Consider the following 19,836-nt stretch of genomic DNA (forward strand, 5'->3'; position numbering starts at 1 on the left):
GGCCATGACAGTGTTTTAATTTCTTTTAAAGTCAGAAGGTAAAAATTAAGCTTGGCTACATTCGTTTTTATACCAATATAGTCATATAATATACTTTTTGATATTTTTTCCAATAGAGGAAGGAGCCCATGAAGGCAAAGCACCTAATGCCCATGAAAGTGGGGACAGAGCTCAGGAGGAGGGGAAACCACGGGAATCTCAGATATGCCAGGCCTGATATCATTTAGCCACAGAATCAACCCCAGAAGCCTCCTGCCTCCTTCTTTTACGGAGACATTATGTGAAGCCTCTATAAATCAGGCTCTCTGTTACTCGCAGTTAAATTTATGCCTCCTGAGACATATTTCTTGTCAAGCCGAAGTCCTTTCCTTTCTGCTGAGGATGCTGAACATACAGAAGTCAGGCCAGTTTTCGGAGATTCCTGGCATCTCAGTTAACCAAGACTCCCACCCAGAACCCTCACTCTCAAGCCCTGCATTAATTCAGGATTTACCTCAAGCAGAGAATTCTGGAGCTTCACATTTAGGGCTGCTTTCTCTTCTTCCAGCTGCTTGATTTCATTTTCTGATTTCTTCTTCACTTCCTCCAACTGTGCTTCCACTTCCTAAATGATGATTAGAAGAGTTATCCACACAAATTATGAATGCATGGACAGGACATGTACCCATTCACACCCTGCCTTATTCCCAAAGGGGTTCAAAGAAGCTTAGAATAAAGGCCACAGGCTACAAAATCAATATACAGAAATGTGTTGCATTTCTGTACACTAATAATGAAGCATCAGAAAGAGAAATTAAGAAAATCCCATTTACAACTGCACCCCCAAAATAAAATACTTAGGTATAAATTTTACCAACGAAATGAAACACCTGTACTCTGAAAACTACAAAACAGTGATGAAAGAAACTGAGAATGACAGAAACAAATGGAAAGGTATTCCACGCTCATGAATTGGGAGAACAAATATTGCTAAAATGTCAATACTACCCAAAGTAATCTACAGATTTAATGCAATCTCTATCAGAATACTGACAGCATTTTTCACAGAACTAGAACGAAAAATCCTAAAAGCTGCATGGAACCATGAAAGACCACAAATAGCCAAAGTAATCTTGATAAAGAAAAAGAAAACTGGAGGTATCACAATCCCAGATTTCAAGATATACTAGAAAGCTGTAGTAATCAAAACAGAATGTACTGGCACAAAACAGACACACAGATCAGTGGAACAGAATACAGAGCCCAGAAAGAAACCCAGGATTCTACGGTCAATTAATCCTTGACAAAAGAGGCAAGAATGTCTAATGGGAAAAACATGGTCTCTTCAACAAATGGTGTTGGAAAAATTGTACAGCTTCATGCAAAAGATTGAAACTGGACCCCTTTCTTACACCATACACAAAAATAAATTCAAAATGGATTAAAGACATAGTGTGAGACCTGAAACCATGAATATCCCAGAAGAAAACACAGGCAGTAATTTCTCTGACATCGACTGTAACAACATTTTTCTAGATTATGTCTCCTGAGGCAAGGGAAACAAAAGCAGAATAAACTACTGATATTAAATCAAAACAAAACGCTACTGGAGTGCCTGGGTGGCTCAGTCGGTTGAGTGTCTGACTTTGGCTCAGGTCATGAGTTTGAGCCCTGTGTAAGGGCTCTGTGCTGACAGCTTGGAGCCTGGAGCCTGCTTCAGATTGTGTCTCCCTCTGTCTATCCCTCTACCACTCACCCTCTGTCTCTTTGTCTCTCTTTCTCAAAAAGAAATAAACATTAAAAAAATTCAAACAAAAACAAAAAGCTATTGCACAGCAAAGGAAACAGTCAACAAAACTAAAAGATAACCTGCTGACTGGGAGAAGACATTTGCAAATGACATATCTAATAAACATTAGTATCCAAAATATATGAAGAACATACAACTCAACACCAAAAACACCCCCAAATAATCTATTTAAAAATGAGAAGAGGAGAGGCGCCTGGGTGGCTCAATAGGTTGAGTGTCCGACTTCAGCTCAGGTCATGATGTCACATTTGTGGATTCAAGCCCCACATTGGACTCTGTGCTAACAGCTCAAAGCCTGGAGTCTGCTTTGGATTCTGTGTCTCCCTCTCTCTTTGCCCCTACTTGCTCATGCTTCATCTGTCAAAAAATAAAATAAAATGTTTAAAAAATTTTTTTTAATGGGAAGAAGAGGGGCAACTGGGTGGTTCAGCTGGTTAAACATCTGACTTCAGCTCAAGTCATGATCTCATGGTTACTGAGTTAGAGCCCCACATCGGGCTCTGCACTGACAGCTCAAAGCCTGGAGCCTGCTTGGGATTCTGTATCTCCCTCTCTATCTCTGCTCCTCCCCTGCTTGTGCTCTCTCTCAAAAATAAATAAATAAACTTTAAAAAAATGAGAAGACATGAACAAATATTTCTCCAAAGATAACATACAGATGACCAACAGACACATGAAAAGATGCTCAATATCACTCACCATCAGGGAAATGCAAACCAAAACCACAATGAGATATCACCTCACACCTGTCAGAATGATTAAAATAAAAAACACAAGAAATAACAAGCGTTGGTGAGGATGTGGGGTAAAAAATGAACCCTCGTATACTGTTGGTAGGAATGCAAACTGGTGTGGCCACTCTGGAAAACAGTATGGAGGTGCATGAAAAAATTAAAAATAGGAGTGCCTGGGTGGCTCAGGTAATGATCTCATGGTTTGTGGGTTTGAGCCCCATGTCGGGCTCTGTGCTGACAGCTAGGTCAGAGCCTGGAGCCTATTTCAGATTCTGTGTCTCCCTCTCTCTCTGACCCTCCCCTGCTCACGCTGTCTCTCTCTCTCTCTCTCTCAGAAATAAATAAAACGTTGAAAAAAAATTTTTTAATTAAAAATAGAATTGCCATATGATTTAGTAATTCCACCTCAGTATTTAGCCAAAGAGTAAAAACCACCAATTCAAAGGGATACATGCACCCCTATGTTTATTGCAACATTAATTAAAAGAGCCAAACTGGTGTACCTGGGTGGCTACATCAGTTAAGTATTTGACTCTTGGTTTAGGGTCAGGTCATGATCTCATGGTTTCATGGGTTTGAGCCCTGCACTGGGCTCTGCGCTGACAGCATGGAGCCTGCTTGGGATTCTCTGTCTCCTTCTCTCTCTGCCTCCCCCACTTGTCTCTGTGTCTCTCAAAAATAAATAAATAAACTTAAAAAAATAGCCAAATTATGGAAGCAGCCCATGTGTTCACTAATAGATGAATGGATAAAGAAGATGTGCTACACACACACACACACACACAAACTCAGTCATAAAAAAGAATGAAATCTTGCCATTTGCAGCAACATCAATGGATCTAGAGAGTATAATATTACGTGAAATAAGTCAAACTGAGAAACGCAAATATCATATGACTTCACTCATATGTGGAATTTAAGAAACAAAGCGAATATACAAAGAAGAAAAGAGACAAACCAAAAAACAGACTCTTAACTATAGAGTACAAACTGGTGGTTATCAGAGGAGAAGTAGTCATGATGAACATTGAGTAATGTATAGAATTGCTGAATTACTCTATTGTATCCTGAAACTAATATAACACTGTATGTTAAAAATGTTGGAATTAAATTTTTTTTAATAATTAATTTTTAAAAAGTTGCTGGAAGTCCAGAGTCAGCAGCATTTTACATAAACCACTACTTCACTTCTGGCACCAATTTACTTTTGTATCTCAGCTCAGCTTTTAATATTACTTAAAGGAAATAACTGCAAAGTTACTAAATTCTATTTCAAGTTTAAAAGAAAAGAAATTTACAATAGTCATAAAATACTGTAGGAAAATAGAAATTAGAGATACATAAGCAGGTCAAAAGAAAACGAATGTAAGATCATATCCAAAATCTGACATATATTAGAGGGGGCATGGTAGACACCTAGATTTAAGTTTGTAGTGTCAAATGAGAAAAGAGAATGCTCATTAATGATACAACTCTCAGTGTTCCAAAAGTCAAGAAGCCAACTACATTCCCAGATGCAGGGAAATATTAAAATCAGAATAAAATTTTCCTGTGATCTTCTCAATAGTTTCCATACTTGGGGTGCCTGGGTGGCTCAGTTGGTTAAGCGTCTGACTTCGGCTCAGGTCATGATCTCACATTTCGTGAGTTCGAGCCCCACGTCGGGCTCTGTGCTGACAGCCAGCTCAAAGCCTGGAGCCTGTCTCAGATTCTGTATCTCCCTCTTTCGCTGACCTTCCCCTGCTCATGCTCTCTCTCCCTCTCTCTCTCAGAAATAAATAAAACATTAAAAAAATAGTTTCCATACTTTAGTCAAAATGATGAGGCTCATAGGGCTGCTTCCTCCACAGTTTCTCACCATAGACTGACAGCCTCACATAGAAGATCCAGGTAGAGGAACATTCTGGAGGACTATGTGAGTGGCACAGCCTTTTAGCTATGTGATCTTGAGCACATTTCTTAACTTCTCTGTGACTCATTGTGTTCCTTCCATCCCCAGCACAATGCCAGCGGGTAAGGGGTGGATAAATAATACGTAGTAAGAGACCCATAAATAAGAAGTACTACTCTTATGATGCATAGCATTTCCAATCTAGCTTATTTTGGGGAAGTAGAGGAAATATTCTGTTCCTCTTAGCTGGTCTTTATAAGTAGAAAACAGGTCATTCATTCAACAAATATTCATTGAAACCTACCATGTGCCAAGCACTGTTCTCAGAGCTGTAGATAAAAACAATGAAACATCTGGATGCATTCTGCATGGGGTTCCACATAATATTTTCTCTCTCTCTCCCTCTCCCCCTTCCCCTTCTCCTCTCTCTCTCTCTCTCTCTTTTTCTCTCTCTCCCCCTTCCCCCACACACAAAAAGAAAAAAAAAAACAGATGAAACATCTACTTACCAGGAATTTACATTGGCATAAGAGAGACAGGCATCAAAGTCAATAGGCACAACACAGTATACACTATGTTGGATGGTGACAAGTGCCAAGGAGAAATAAAAGCAGGAAATGGGGCTACGGAAGGTTGAGAGGTTGGGCTCAGCTCACATAGGTTGGCCAGAGAAGTCCTCAGGAGAAATGACTCTGGAGTAAAGGCTTATGTTAAGTGAGGAGCCTAACCAATGAGATGTCTTAGTGTGAGCCCTCCTGGACCTGCACAGACCCTGGCATGTTTTAAGAGCAGACAGGAAACTTTGGTGGCTGGAATGGAATGACTGAGGGGGAAAGAGGTGGGCTATGAGGTTAGAGGACATGGAGGAGACCACAGGAAGCCTCATATGTTGTGGTAGAGACAGATGAGTAAGATGAAGGCCAACAAACAGCTGGAAAGTGGAGTAACATGATTCAGCATCAACACAGTCACTTGGTTTCTGTCTTAAGGACAGACTGAAGTGGGGACAGGGCAGGCGGGGCAGCAGGTGGAGCAGTAAGCAGCCTTACTGTGTGGAAGCTGCTACGGTAACCAAGGAAGGAGCTGAAGGGTGCTGGACCCAGGCAGTAGTGTGGCTGGTGACGGGTATAGAGGCATGGATGTTTTCTCAATGTACACTGCAAGGACCTGCTGATGAAAAGGGAGGAGTCACGGACAACACCAGGGTTTCTAACCTGAGCAGGGGGAGGACAGTGTCACCATTAACACAAACAGGGAAGCAGATTTACAGTCAGTAGAAGGAGCTTGTTGGAGACCTGTTGAGTGTGAGACCTTTGTTAGATGTCCTGTGTGCAGGTGGACTCGTGGGTCTGGAAATCGGGGGAGAGTTCTGGATTGCAGGTATGCATTTGGGAGTCATCAGCATAAAGAATGTATTATGCCATGTGTTTGGGTGAAAAAAGCTAGAGAGAATGAATATAAAGGAAAAGTAGGAGATTTACCTGGAGTGTAGTTCTTCTATGCTGTCAATTGATTACAGACCTTTATGGTCTCATTGAGAGATGGACATAGTGACAGCAGCTGACATTTACTGAGTGTATGCCATTTGCTTGCCCTTTACACAAATAATCACTTTGATCCTTATGAAAACTCTATCAACTGGGTACTAGTGTTAACGTTCATTATATAATGAAAAAATGAAGCTGTAAGAGGTTAAATGACTTGCCCAAGATCATGCAGCCAGTAAGTGGAGAAGTCAAAGTTTGAGCTCAAGAAAGTCTGGCTGCTTGGCTGCACGTCTTCCCTGCCCTCCTAAGGGAAATATGGCATGGAGTACAGACGGAAAGGTCACCCTACCTTTACTACAGAAAAGCTGAGGGTGTTCCTGTGGGCAGGCTCCAGATGCTCCCGAAAGCAGGGTGAAGAAGCTGGAAGTCTAGTCTTCAGGAACTGGAGCCTTGTTCTGTCTCCAAGGAGAGTCAGCACTTGAGCTGACATATGGGAATGTGGAGACGCAAAGGCTTGTGTGATGGGAGATGATCTGAGGTTAAGTGGAAACCTATCATTCATTCATTCAACCAACCAAAATTAACTAAATATCTCTTATGTGCCAAGTATTGAAGGGGCTAGGGATAGAGTGACTGTGTGCTGGTAAATGTTTAACTGGCTTCCAATCAATAAGTCAATCAATCAATCAATTGGATGTGTAGCATTTGTTAATTTCTATGGTGTAAGTACTCATGCTGTGGCCAATTTCAAGCTACTACCATGATGTCACTGAACACAGAGTTGGGAAGAGATGTAACAATTGCCTCTCAGGAGTCAATACAAGTTGGCTCTTACACACCACTGAAGGTGGTAGTGAACAGGGTATCCCAGTGGGGAAAATAAGCCACAAATAAATGATTGCAAAGAAGTGTAGTAACAGCCAAGCTAAGGTAGGTACAAGGAGTACCATGTACCAGACACTAGACCAGGCAAGGGGCAGCTTCTAGAAAGACTGATATTTAAACCAAGACCAATAGGATCAGTTAACAATTAGGCAAAAAGAGACAGGTAAATTTGAGAGTTGGCAAGGGAGTGTTCCCCATCGAGGGAGAGCTATGCATTAAGGCCAAGAAGAGAAAGGATTTGGCATGAAAGAGGATCTAAAAGGCTGGAGGGCAGATTTAAACAGGGGAGTGGTATGGGATGAAGCAAGAGAGAAAAACAGGAGTCCAACGATGTAGGTCTTAAAAATCCATGTTAAGAAATTTGAACTACATTGTGAAGATGATAGGAGGCCTTTGGAGAGTTTGAAACCGATGCTGAATATTCAGAAGATCCCTCTGGAATGGAGACTGGGTTCAAGAAAATGGAGGAGGGACACAGGGAGATGAGCAAGGAGATCATCACACGGAAACTGGATCACTGTGTTATCACTGAGGATGGAAGGAAATGGAGATATTTCAGGGCCATCAAAGAAGTGGATGACAAGGCCTTGATAACTGACTGAATGTGATGCATGAAAGAGAAGTCATGTCTGACCCCTGGGTGTCTGACTTGGGCATCTAAAAAGATGCTGCTATTGATCCCTTGGAGAATGCACTTTACACTTTCTGTGGGGCCAAGTCCAGGTCAGGCCAGTGGCTCTGGAGTCAGTCACTTAGAAGAAAGGAGGAATGTGATTAGATTGTAAAGTCACATGAGGTGGACACTTAGCATGTGTACAGTCTCTTCAGTGAATCTATGATCCCTCTTGCACAGCTTGTTGTTTGGAGAGTTAATTCGCCAAAAACGATACATAAATTATCCTTCTGTCCCAAGATCCATCAGAAACAAAGCCAACTCCCCCAGCAAAGTTCTGATTTTTGTTTTTTTACTTCATTGATTAGCTTCTCAGTCTGTGAAGCTTTTGTTGAACAAAAGTTTTGTTTAACATGCTTCCTGGTACAGATACTCACTGACTCTGCCAAAGCATGTTCACTATGACGACAGTGTAGACCCCTGTGAGAAAGATTCTTAGCAGAAAGCAGTGGCTATTTCTAATTTTATGCAGCCCAACTTCCCAGGGTTCATGTAATCAATCACAGCTTCAGCTGTTGCCTTGACAAATGGACTTTACGCGGAAAAAAAATGTCCCCACAGATGGAAATAGCTGATTTCATTAATAACTTTTGGCATCAATAGGCTTCATTTTAGGTGCTGAATAATGAGGCTTACTGTCAGAAGACGAACAGTTCTGGGTTGCCTCGAGGACACAGATTGGAAGGAAAGCATCCCCATAGCCACCTCAGGCCAAAGTGATCCTGAGGATTTCAACAGGAAACTTTAACATCCTCCCAGCTAGGCAAAGAGAAAAAACAACTACCAGGATACAACTATGAGGAAAAAGGAGACTAGTAATTTCAAATCTAAAAATTGCAGCATCCTATCCATACCTGGAACAGGGTTCCATGAGCCACTAACTTACAGAATTCTCAGAGCAATTCCAGAAGCTCTCTCACTGAACTCTCATGGTACACAGGGAAAAAGCTCTAGTATATCCATTTCACATGGAAGAAATTCCACGAGGTAGAAGCAGGTCTCATATCCACCTTCCACTTCCTTGCCTAGACTGTCTACAATTACAGGCAGTTTTTAAAAAGACACAGGAAGGAGGCACTATAATGGGAACAACAAATGAGCAACCACAGAAAATTACCAAACAGAGATTTCAATTGGTGTTTTAACTGTTAACATAAACAATGTTAACTGTTTTTCAAGAAGAAAAATTATGTTTTGGAATGCATTTATAGTAAAGTTCATGGTGCAGCTGAAAGAGTCAGCCAGTACAAAACCTAAAATGTCACTCTGGGCCACCCATTAGCAATCACAGTAACACCAATATTAATTGATACGTGGGGCATCTGGCCCCATGAAGGGCTGGAGCAGCACTAGCATAAGCCCTACTCTAAACTTATCCTAACAAAGCTTAAAAATAAGTCAGGAAAAATGGTAAATTTTATGTTAGATGCATTTGACCACAATGAAAAAAAATGTCTGGTAAAGATGTGGCTGATTCACAAGTAATTTAACTGCTTGGCTTGCCAAAACAACACTTAGCATTCATAAAAGGATGATTTTTTTAAAAATCCATACTTTCAACAAGTTAACATTCTTATTTATTTATTTATATTTGAGAGAGAGACAGAGAATGTGTGTGTGTGTATGTGTGTGCATGAGCGGGGGAGGGGCAGAGAGAGCCAGAGACCGGAGACGGAATTCCAAGCAGGTTCCAAGGGCTCTGAGCTGTCAGCACAGAGCGCGATGTGGGGCTCGAACTCACAAGCCATGAGATCATGACCTGAGCCAAAGTCGGAATTTAACTGACTGAGCCACCCAGGTGCCCAAACAGGTTAACATTCTTAGTGTCCAGCATCCGAACAAAAATTACTAAAGGAGCCTGCATGGCCAGAAATGTAAAAGCTGGGGTAAGTACACAAAGTCAGTAAGAGGGACATGAGGGCAAAAGCCAGCCACCTCACCGTCCCAGCCCTGTTGCCCTGAGAAGCTGGGCTGGAAGGCAGGCAAGGCAGGTACCTGCTCCATGTCTGCATGAAGCCCCCAGAGCCTGGAAGGTGCCTGCCATGTGTGACTGTGGGCCCCTTGCGTACAGGGGAGTAGCCTGTCCTGTTCACTGGCACAGTGCTTTAAGGCATAGGTGCTAAATAAACACTTGTTCAAATATTACTCTATGCCACATAGCTCTATGTTGAGTTTGACTGTTTATTTGAATAATAACCTGCCCTAAAGAACCTGCATTTGTTACTGCAAAATAACTACTGGGCACTGGCTAGATTGAGGGGTTCAGTCCCTGTGCCCACTAAGGTCACCTTCTAGGGGACAGATGGCAGTCAAATGAAGCAATCACAGTGGCTCTAAAAGCCAATTGGGGCCAGGGTGTGAGCTCAGGGGATGGAGGGATCAGGCTGGGCAAAGGGATGATTTGTTGGGGAAGGCCCTCTCAGTGGGGATTCTTGGGGGGTGGGGGGTCCCCAGAAGGCCAAGGAGCATGGAGATGGGGAGGATCACTTCAGGGGAGGTAGCCAGCAAAGGCGGGGGGTGACACACAGGCCTGCGGTGCTCCCCAGGGTCAGGCAGGGTGAGAAGCACGTGCCCTGGAAGCTATAAATCCTAACGGGGCCTGGTGGGATGCAGTGAATATGCTTAGCCATTGCTCAGTCTCTGGGGGAAGAATGGCAGCCAGGTGCAAGGGGGCTCAGCTGGGGTGACAGGCATGCTGGGAGGAGGGGGGACACTTAGGTTTGGGGCATGAGCAAGTGGGAGAATGGGGCCACTTGCTAATGGGGAGTCAGGGGGACCATCTCTGTGGATTTGTGCACCGTTGTCCCAAGATGTTTCCTTCATTTTCACAGTGGAAAGCAGACATCTACAAAGGCTTCTTTTACCAAAAATTTCCCAAGGATAAATGTTTTCACGAGTCTCGAATAAATGTCCTCCTCTGTCTGTGGGGCCAGACATGATGGGACATGATGCAGCATTCTGGTTGTAGATGGATTTGGGGTGAAAGGCCTGATCCATGCTCTGGGACGCAGGAGGACATTCCCCTAACTCTGTCTAATTGGGGGGGAGATGAAAAGTCGGCTTATTGCAGCAGTTCTCTGTCACCTGGGTTCTTCAGTGCAAGTGGAGACGCTGGCCTTGGCCAACCTGAGCAAGAGGGAACCTGTTGGGAGGCAGGCGTTTGGGACTCCCAGCTGGGGCCAGGCCTTGGAATGGCCTTGAGTGGCTGCCTGGAGGGAAAGCCCTCCATGAGACCCTTGGTTCTGGATCAGTGGAACCCTGATTCAAGGGATCCCCCTGGTTCAAGGGATCCACTTCCCTGAGAGAGTGTCCAGGGGGGTATGGGAGGACGTCAAGGCCACCCAAGGCTAACGTGGAGGAAGGAGAGACTAACGTTTGGGGTCTCCAGGTGGGCTGACCAACAGGCTGTTCTTCCTCTGTAACTATATTTTGATAATGGGAATGAGGGCAGGAGTCATTCTCAAGCAGGAAATTGGGGGGGGGGATAGGTAGAGAGGGAAACCTGTGTCTCATGTCAGTGCAGCACATCAGCTCACTGGCAGAGCCAGCCAATCCATCCTGGGCTGGAATCCTGGCCAGCCTCCCTGTAGAGGCGGGGAGGTGGTGTTGGGTGGCTGAGGTCTGAGATGACGACACTATTAAGACAGGGCCTTTTTTTTTTTAAATTTAATGTTTGTTTATTTATTTTGAGAGAGACAGAGAGAGAGAGTATGAGCAGGGCAGGGTAGAGAGAGTGTGAGAGAGAGAAGCCCAAGCAGGCTCCACACTGCCAGCTGGGGCTGGATCTCACAAATGGGAAGATCATGACCTGAGCTGAAACCAAAAGGTTGAATGCTCAACCAACTAAGCCACCAGGCACCTCAAGACAGGGCCTTTTTGATTTAAGTTTTGAACAAGTCCAACATCAACACCAACCATCGCAGTAAGCCCATCCCTACCGATTTCCATCAGCCTACACTAAATTTCTCAAATGCATTTAACACATGGCAGCAGGCATTTCCTGAGGACTCCCCACTTCCAACCAGAGTTTTGGTCTCTGCAGGGTTCTCACCCATCCTTAGGGATAAATTCAGCAAACAGCATGTTTTTAGTTGTCATGTGTCCTCATTGTTGCCTGCAGGGAAGAATGCCACAATGGTGTGACTTTCCACACAGTTTGTCCTCTATTTCCCAGTTGTGTCTGGCCAGACTGAGCAGCTGTAGCTCTGGCCAGGCTTCAATGTGCTCCTTCTGGTTTGGGCACATGCCTGGGGCTGCACTTGCTAGCCACACTTCTGTAGACCCACCACCTACTGACACACCAGATTTAAGAAGATCCAGAGTCTCATAACATAACACCCAAAATATCCAGAGTATGATTAAGAATACTCATGATACCCAGGACCAGGAAAATGTTATCTTGTACAAGTCGGACAATCCAAAGATGCCCAACACCAAGATGACATAGGTGTTGGGATTACCTGATGTATCTTAAGTAGCCATCATAAAAATGCTTCAACTGACAATCAAAAACATGCTTGAAACAAAAGAACAATAGTAAGTCTCAGCAAAGAAACAGAAGATACAAAAAAAGAACTATATTTAAAATTTAGAACTGAAAAAATACAATAACTGAAATTTAAGAAAAAACTAAATAGGTTCAATAGCAGAAAGGAGAGGAATCTATAGGAGAGCCATAAACTTTGAAGACAGAACAATAGAAATTACTTCATCTAAACAACAGAGATAAAATGACTGGCAAAAAAAGAACAGAACCTGTGAAAATGTAGTAAAAAAAGTCTAACATTTGTGTAACTGGAATCCAAGAATGAGAAAAGAAAAAAAGTGTGAATGAAAAAGTATTTCAAGAAAAAAATGGATGATAATCTCCCAAATTTGGCAAAAGATACACACCTAAAGATTCAAGAAAATGAGAAAAACACAAGCAGGATAAACCCAAAGTAATCCATACCAAGACACATGTTCCAGACTAAATTGTGTACTCTCCCATATTCACATTTTGCAGTCCTAAACCTCTGTGAATTTGTGGAGGTAGTTCTTGAGCAGGTAATTAGGTTGAGATTAGGTCATGATGGTGGGACCTTTATGATGGAATTAGCATCCTTATAAAAGACACCACAGCGGTGTCCGGGTGGCTCATTGGTTAAGCGTCCGACTTTGGCTCAGGTCATGATCTCATGGTTCCTGAGTTTGAGCCCCACATTGGGCTCTGTGCTGACAGCTCAGAGCCTGGAACCTGCTTTGGATTCTTTGTGTCCTCTCTGCCCCTCCTCCACTCACATTCTATCTCTCTCTTTCAAAAATAAACATTAAAAATAAATAAATAATTAGTTCAAATTCTTTATTTAAAGTTCATATAAATCCTGAAACTCATATCATCTTTTAATCCTGGAGGTGACCTCCCATCCAATCTAGTTCCTTTTCTATGCCCTTCAGGGTGGGCATGTGAAGGGACAGCACCCCTTGGAAGATGTTGCCTGCAAGGCAAATGCTCCCAGGAAGCCATGCATGTTGCTGATGAAGCTTTCCAGCTCATGGACATCGGCCTGTCTGACCCCACTAGTTGGCTTGTTCTGGTAAGGCTGGAGCACCTCTCCTTAGCCTGGAGAAACTCAGCCAATGACTTCTCCAAGCTCAGGGCCTGGGTCCCCTCTGGAACTTGCTCTGAGCCCCCTCTGCATCTCATGCCCCTGTCCAGGGAGGCCTGGCTCTCTGGTAAAGAATTCTTTAAATTGTGTTCTTCTTGTGACACCCAGTGACAAAGCAGATTTCTTGATCTTTGGTTTTCTTCTTAACACATTGAGTAAATCTTATAGGGGCTCCTGGGTGGCTCAGTTGGTTGAGCGTCTGACTTTGGCTCAGATCATGATCTTGCGGTTCGTGGGTTCGAGCCCCGCATCGGGCTCTGTGCTGACTGCCAGCTCAGAGCCTGGAGCCTGTTTTGGATTCTGTGTCTCCTTCTCTCTCTGAATGACATGCTACCAGGATACCAGGCTGAAGTCAGTCCCAGGCCAGAGGTCTGACCTAATGGCGGACTGCAGTCTGAGTGGTTTCAAGCACTGGTCAGGCCTCAGCATCGAGCCACAACTGAATGACATTTGGGAGCCAGTCTCCGACAGAGAAAACAACCTCTACCTTCATAGTCTATGCTGGCTCCTCCACTGTAAGACAGATGTCCTGGAGACTCATTCTCCCTGCACTAAGACCTCAGTCAGCCAGACATGTAGGGGAATCTTTGGCCCTATGCTGAGTCGGCTGGAACCTGATCTGCCAAGTGTCTGGAAGACTCATGCACCCTTTGCTGAGCTGGGACAGCAGGGTTCCCAGTTGGTGAGGTGTCCAGGTGACTCCTTTTTCCTGTGGTGAGCTGGTTCAGAGGGCTCCCACTTTGGAGGGTTTACAGTCAGTCAGTGGTCCAGGGGACTCATTTGTCCTGTGTTGAGTGGGTTTGGAGAATTCCTGGTAGGCCAGGTATCCATGAGCTTCATTTTCCCTATGTTGAGCCAAGTCAAACGTCTCCCAGTCACATGGGTATACAGGGGCTCACTGTCCTGAACTGAGCCAGGTTATAGGGCTCACAGTCAGAAGTCACCCAAACAGCAGTGTCTGTGAGACTCATTTGTCCTGTGCTGAACTGGGTCAGTGGGCTTGAGGTTGTCCTGGTGTCCCGGACACTCATTTGCCCTCCACTGATTGGTAGGAAAGCTTCTGGTCCTCTGTGTTTGGGAAACTTGTTTGCACTGTGGTGAGCTGGGCGAGATGGCTCCCAGTTGGAGGGCTCCCAGTCACAGTCAGTCAGATGACTGGGGAGTTCATCTGCCCCATTCCAGGTGGGGTCAGAGTACTCCTGGTCCAAGAGCACTCAGTCAGCCTGCTGTTCTGGGGATTCCTTTGCTCTGTGCTAAGTTGGTTCAGAGAAATCCCCATAGGCCGGGGGGAGAAGGGACTTGATCGCCTTGTACTGATGTGGGTCAGAAAGCTTGTAGTTGGCTAAGTGTCTGGAGGATTAGTTCACCCTGTGCTGATGAGGGTCAGTTGGCTCTTGGTTGCAGGGCTCCTGGCTGGGCCAGCTGGAAGACTCAATTGCTCTGTGCTCTGTTGAGTAGGAGGGCTCCTGGTTGGCCCAGTGTCCAGACAACTTGTTTGCCCCGTGTTGAGCTGGGTCAGAGGGTTTGTGGTATGTGGGTCCTCAGTGACCCCATTGTCCTGGGGACTGGTTAGCCTTATGCTGAATTGGTTCAGAGAATTCTATTGGCTGGGCATCCAGGGGCCTTGCTTGCCTTGTGCTGACCTGGATCAAAGGGCTTGCCATCAGCCAGGTGTTCAGGGGATTAGTTTGTCCTGTGCTGAACTAGGTTGGTGGGGTCTTGGTGAGCCCAGTGCCCGGGGGACTCCACTGGCCTGGTATAAGTTGGTTCAGAGGATTCTCCATTAGCCAGGGATCTGGAGGACTCATTTGCCTTGATCTGACCTGGGTGGGAAAGCTTGTGGTCAGCTGGAGGTCCAGGGGATTAGCTCATCCTGTTATGTGCTGAGTTGGAGGGCTCCTCTCCCGGATGGCCTGGTGTTTGGTGGACTCAATTGTCCCACGCTCTGTTAAGTTGGAAGGCTCCTGGTTGGCCCAGTGTTCAGGCAATTTGTCTTCCCCAAGCTGAGCTGGGTCAGGGGCCTTTTGGTACAAGGGTCTCAGTGGGTCCACTGTCCTGGGGACTCGTTAGCCCTATGTAGAGTTGGTTCAGAGAATTCCCTATAAGATGAGGGTCCAGGAGACTTCTTTGCTTTGTGCTGATCTGGGTCAAAGGGCTTGCCATCAGCCAGGTGTCCAGAATATTTGTTTATCCTGTGCTGAATGAGTCACTGGTTTCCAGGTCAGCCCAATGTCTGGGGGACTCCACTCCCCTGTGCTACATTGGTTCAGAGAAGTACCCACTGGCCAAGGGACTGGGGGACTCCTTTGTCTTGTGCTGATCTGAGTCAGAAAGCTAGTGGTTGGCTAAATGTCTAGTGGATAAGTTCATCCTTCAATTAGTTGGTTTGGATGACTCTTGGTTGGCCTGGTGTCTGGTGGACTCAATTGCCTTGTGCTCTGCTGGATGAAGGGCTCTTGGTTAGCCCAGTGTCCAGGCAACTTGTTTGCTCCATGCTGAGCTGAGTCAGAGGGCTTCTAGTATGAGGACGTACAGAGGGCCCACTGTCCTTGGGAGTGATTAGCCCTACATTAAGTTGTTAGGAGAATTCCCCATCGGCCAACAGTCTAAGGGGCTTGGTGGCCTTGTGCTGATTTGGGTCAAGAGCCATTGCCAAGTATCTCAGGGATTAGTATGCCCTGTGCTGAAGTGGGTTGGTGGGTTCCAGGTTCGCTGAGAGTCTGGGACTCCACTGCTATGTTGGTACAGAGAATCTGCATTGGCCAGGGGTTTGGGGGACTGGTTCACCCTGTGCTGATGTGGGACAGATAGCTGTGATGGGCTGGATGTCCAGGGCATTAGTTCACCATGTGATGAGATGGGTCACAGGGTTCCTGGATAGCCTGGTGTCTGGTGGACTCAATTGCCCCGTGCTCTGCTGGGTTGAGGGTTTCCAGTTGGAGGGCTCCAGGCCTGCCCAATGTCTAGGGAACTCCTGTGCATGATGTTGAGCTGGGTCAGAGGACTTTTGGTACAAGGGAACCTGGGAGGTTCACTGTCCTGGGAATTGGTTCTATGCTGAGTTAGTTTGGAGTATTCCCCATCGATTGGGGGTCTAGATAACTGGCTTGCCTTGAGCATACCTGGGTCAAAGCGTTTGCCATCAGCTAGGTGTTCAAGGGATTAGCTTTCCCTGTGCTTAACTGGGTCAATGGGCTCCTGGTGGGTCCAGTGTTTGGGGAAGTTCATTGCTTTGTACTTCTTTGGTTCAGAGAATTCCCCATTGGCCAGCAATCTGGTTGACTGGTTCACCTGGGGCTGATCTGGGTCAGAAAGTTTGTGGTCAGCCAGATGTTCAGAGGATTAGTTCACCCTGTGATGAGCTGGGTCACATGGCTCCTGGATGGCCTGGTGTCTGGCAGACTCAGTTGTCCTGTGGTCTTCTGGATTGAGGACTCCCAGGTGGAAGGCTTTTGGGTGGCCCAATGTCCAGGCAAATCATTAGTTTGCTCTGTGCTAAACTGGGTTGGTGGGTTCCTGGTGGGCCCAGTGTCTGGGAGACTCCATTATCCCATGCTAAGTTGGTTCAGAGAATTCCCCCTGGTCAGGGGTCTGGGGAACGTGACTGTCTTGTGCTGATGAGGGTCAGTTGGCTCCTGGTAGCAGGGCTCCCGGTTGGCCCCGCTGGAAGACTATGTTGCCCTGTACTCTGTTGATTCAGAGAGCTCCCAACTAGAGGGTTCCTGTTCAGCCTAGAGTCCTGGAGACTTGTTGGCTCCATACTGAGCTGGGTCAGAGAAATCCCCACAAGCCATCTTTCTGGGAGATTCTCTTATCCTGTGCTGTGGTCTGGTGTGCTCACACTTGGCCATGTGTTTAGAGGACTAGTTTGTCTTGTGCTAACCCTTGTCGGTGGAATGTCCAGGGTACCCTCAGGACATGCCTCTGGCTTCCTTGTGCTGAGCCAGGTTATGACTCCAGAGCACTGGAGAGGCTCCGCCTGGCTGGGTAAGGGTCTGTTGTACTCGGATTCTCACAGCCCCCTATTCTTCTGCCAAATGGGCCAGAGTAACTGGGTATTCTGGCCAGCTCTGCAGTGGGGCCTGGGTCCAGGAGGGGCCGAGTGCTGGTATAAGGACTCATGGGACCCCAGAGGAGCAAAAGGGTAAAAGCGAACATGAAGATGGACTGCAGAGCGTGGGGTGAGAGGCTGGGGCAGGACCAGCAGCGGGTGGAGAACCCTGAATAGTGCCCGGATAGGAGGAGCTGTGATCCAGGAGCCTTCTCTCTCTCCAGAGCAGCCTTCAGTCAGCGCTGGGCCTTTCCAACAATCAGGGTTCATCTCAATGCCTCTTGAGGGCACTGCTGTGCCCCAGCCAATCACCAGAGGGCGCTCAGCTTGGTCTTGCTCATGCAGCCAATCACCAGGCAGCTCAGCTGGCCAATCACTAGGTGGCTCTCACCGTGGCTCACCTGATGTCATCACCTGGCCACCATGTTTTTAAAGGAAAATACATTAACTTGTTTGGAGAAGAAACATGACTATTTTTGAAATGTATTTGTAGTAAAGTTCATGGTGCATCAACAAAAGTCAACCAGTAGAAGGTTAAAAATGTCAGCAATCATAATAACACCAATATTAATCTATACATGAGGCATTAGACCCCATGAAGGCTCACACTTCGGTAGGAAAGCTAAAGTGGCACCAGTACAAAGGCTCCTCTAACACTCATCCCAACAAAGTTTAAAAAGAAGTCTCAAAGGAACAAGGGGGAGAAGAAGGGGGGAAATGGTGGGGGAAAGGGAGGGAGGCAAACCATGAGAGACTCTTGAATGCTGACAAAAACTGAGGACTGATGGATGTGGGGGGGAGGGGGGATGGCATGGAGGGGGGCACTTGTGGGGATGAGCACTGGGTGTTATGTGGAAACTAATTTGACAATAAACTATTTGTAAAAAAAAAAAATAAAATAAAAATAAATTTTAGTATAAAAAAATAAGTCTCAAAAATGGTACCTTATAACACAATGAAAAGAATAAGTCTGTTAAAGATGAAGCTGATTCACAAGTAATATAACCACTTGCCAAAACAAATTTTACTCCTAAAAGGGTGATAACAAAACGCAGTCTCTCAATAAGTTAACACTCTTAATGTCTAGCATCCCAATAAAACATTACTAAATATCCACAGAAGCGGGAAAATGAGACTCATAACCAGGAGAAAAGTCAATCATAGAAAAAAAAACCCAAAATGACAAAGGAGAATTCTAAAAGAGCAATTACAATCATGCTGAAGAATTTAAAGGAAGACATAAGCATAATGAGGAGAGAAAGGGAAACTGTAGTGGAAGACCAAATGGAATTTTAAGAGCTGAAAAATATGATATTGTAAATGCAAAAAGATACCAAATAGGCTTTAAAAATTGTATGATATACAAAAAAGAGTGAGCTTAAAGATACAGCTATAAAAGCTACCCAAACTGAAGCACAGAGAGACAAGGAGACCAAAAATAAATGAACAGAAAAAAAAATTAATTAATTAACAGAGCTTCAGTGATTTGTGGGACAATATTTGAAGGAAAGTGAGGCAGAAGAGATAATGGCCAAACTGGAAAAAACTATAAACCCACAGGTCCAGGACATTCAATGAATCGCAAGCAGAAAAACATACATATAAAAAATCATACATCATCATACTATAATCAAGGTGTGGAAACCAGTGACAAAGAGAAACTTTTAAAAGCAGTCAGAGAACAAAAAGACATATCATGAACAGTGGGAATAAGGTAAAGGGGATTGCCAAGGTTTCTTGCGTTTGAAGAAAATGCAAACCAAAAAATGTTACATGACATCTTTGAAGTTCTGAAAGAAAAAAAAGATCCTGTAAGCATAGCATTCTGTATCCAGCAAAAATAAAGGCAAAATAAAGACATTTTCAGGCATATAGAAACAGAATTTGCTGTGTGTGGACTTATACCACAAGAAATGCTTCAGGTCAAAGCAACAAAGACTAGAAATGGGAAATGGGAAAGAATAATATTATAATTTAAAAATAAAATATAAAAGAAATATTTTTTTCTCACTGAAAACTTTCCTCTAAAAAATAATGGACTTTTGGGGAGCCTGAGTGGCTCAGTCTGTTGAGCGTCAACTCTTGACTTTGGCTCAGGTCATGATCTTACAGTTTGTGAGTTTCCGCTCCCCAACCGGCTCTGCACTGACACTGAGGAGCCTTCTTGGGATTCTCGCTCTTTCCTTCTCTGTCTGCCCCTCCCCAGCTCATGTGCTCTTTCTCTCTCTCTCTCAAAATAAATAAACTTTAAAAATATAATTAACTTGGGGCGCCTGGGTGGCTTAGTCGGTTAAGCGTCCAACTTTCGCTTAGGTCATGATCTCACGGTTCGTGGGTTTGAGCCCCATGTCGGGCTCTGTGCTGACTGCCGGCTCAGAGCCTGGAGCCCGTTTCAGAGTTTGTGACTCCCTCTCTCTCTGACCCTTCCCTGCTCACGCTGTCTCTCTCTCTCTCCTAGAAATAAAAAAAAAAACATAAAAATATAATTAACTTTTTAAGGAAATATAAAAGCAATGCACCGTTGAATTTGTGTAAAGTCGAATGTATGGCAACAATTACACAAAGGTCAGGAAGGGATAAATAGAAATGTATTGTTGTAAAGTTTGTACAGTGAAGTTATATATATATATGTATATATATATATATGGAGTAAAATACCATTTTGTGGCAGACAGGGA

The 19,836-nt window shown here is 44.8% G+C and overlaps 1 protein-coding gene across 1 annotated transcript in view; it reads right to left on the reverse strand.

Moving 5' to 3' along the window:
• FAM184B (family with sequence similarity 184 member B) overlaps positions 1 to 19,836 on the reverse strand; it is a 144,582-nt gene that overhangs the window by 48,806 nt on the left and 75,940 nt on the right. The window contains exon 6 of the mRNA XM_077750578.1: positions 494 to 604. Within this exon, the coding sequence (XP_077606704.1) occupies positions 494 to 604 (111 nt within the window). The remainder of the gene's footprint in view (positions 1 to 493; positions 605 to 19,836) is intronic.

Source organism: Crocuta crocuta, unplaced genomic scaffold (genome assembly GCF_008692635.1).
Source record: "Crocuta crocuta isolate KB4526 unplaced genomic scaffold, BGI_CrCroc_1.0 scaffold179, whole genome shotgun sequence".
Taxonomy (NCBI): domain Eukaryota; kingdom Metazoa; phylum Chordata; class Mammalia; order Carnivora; family Hyaenidae; genus Crocuta; species Crocuta crocuta.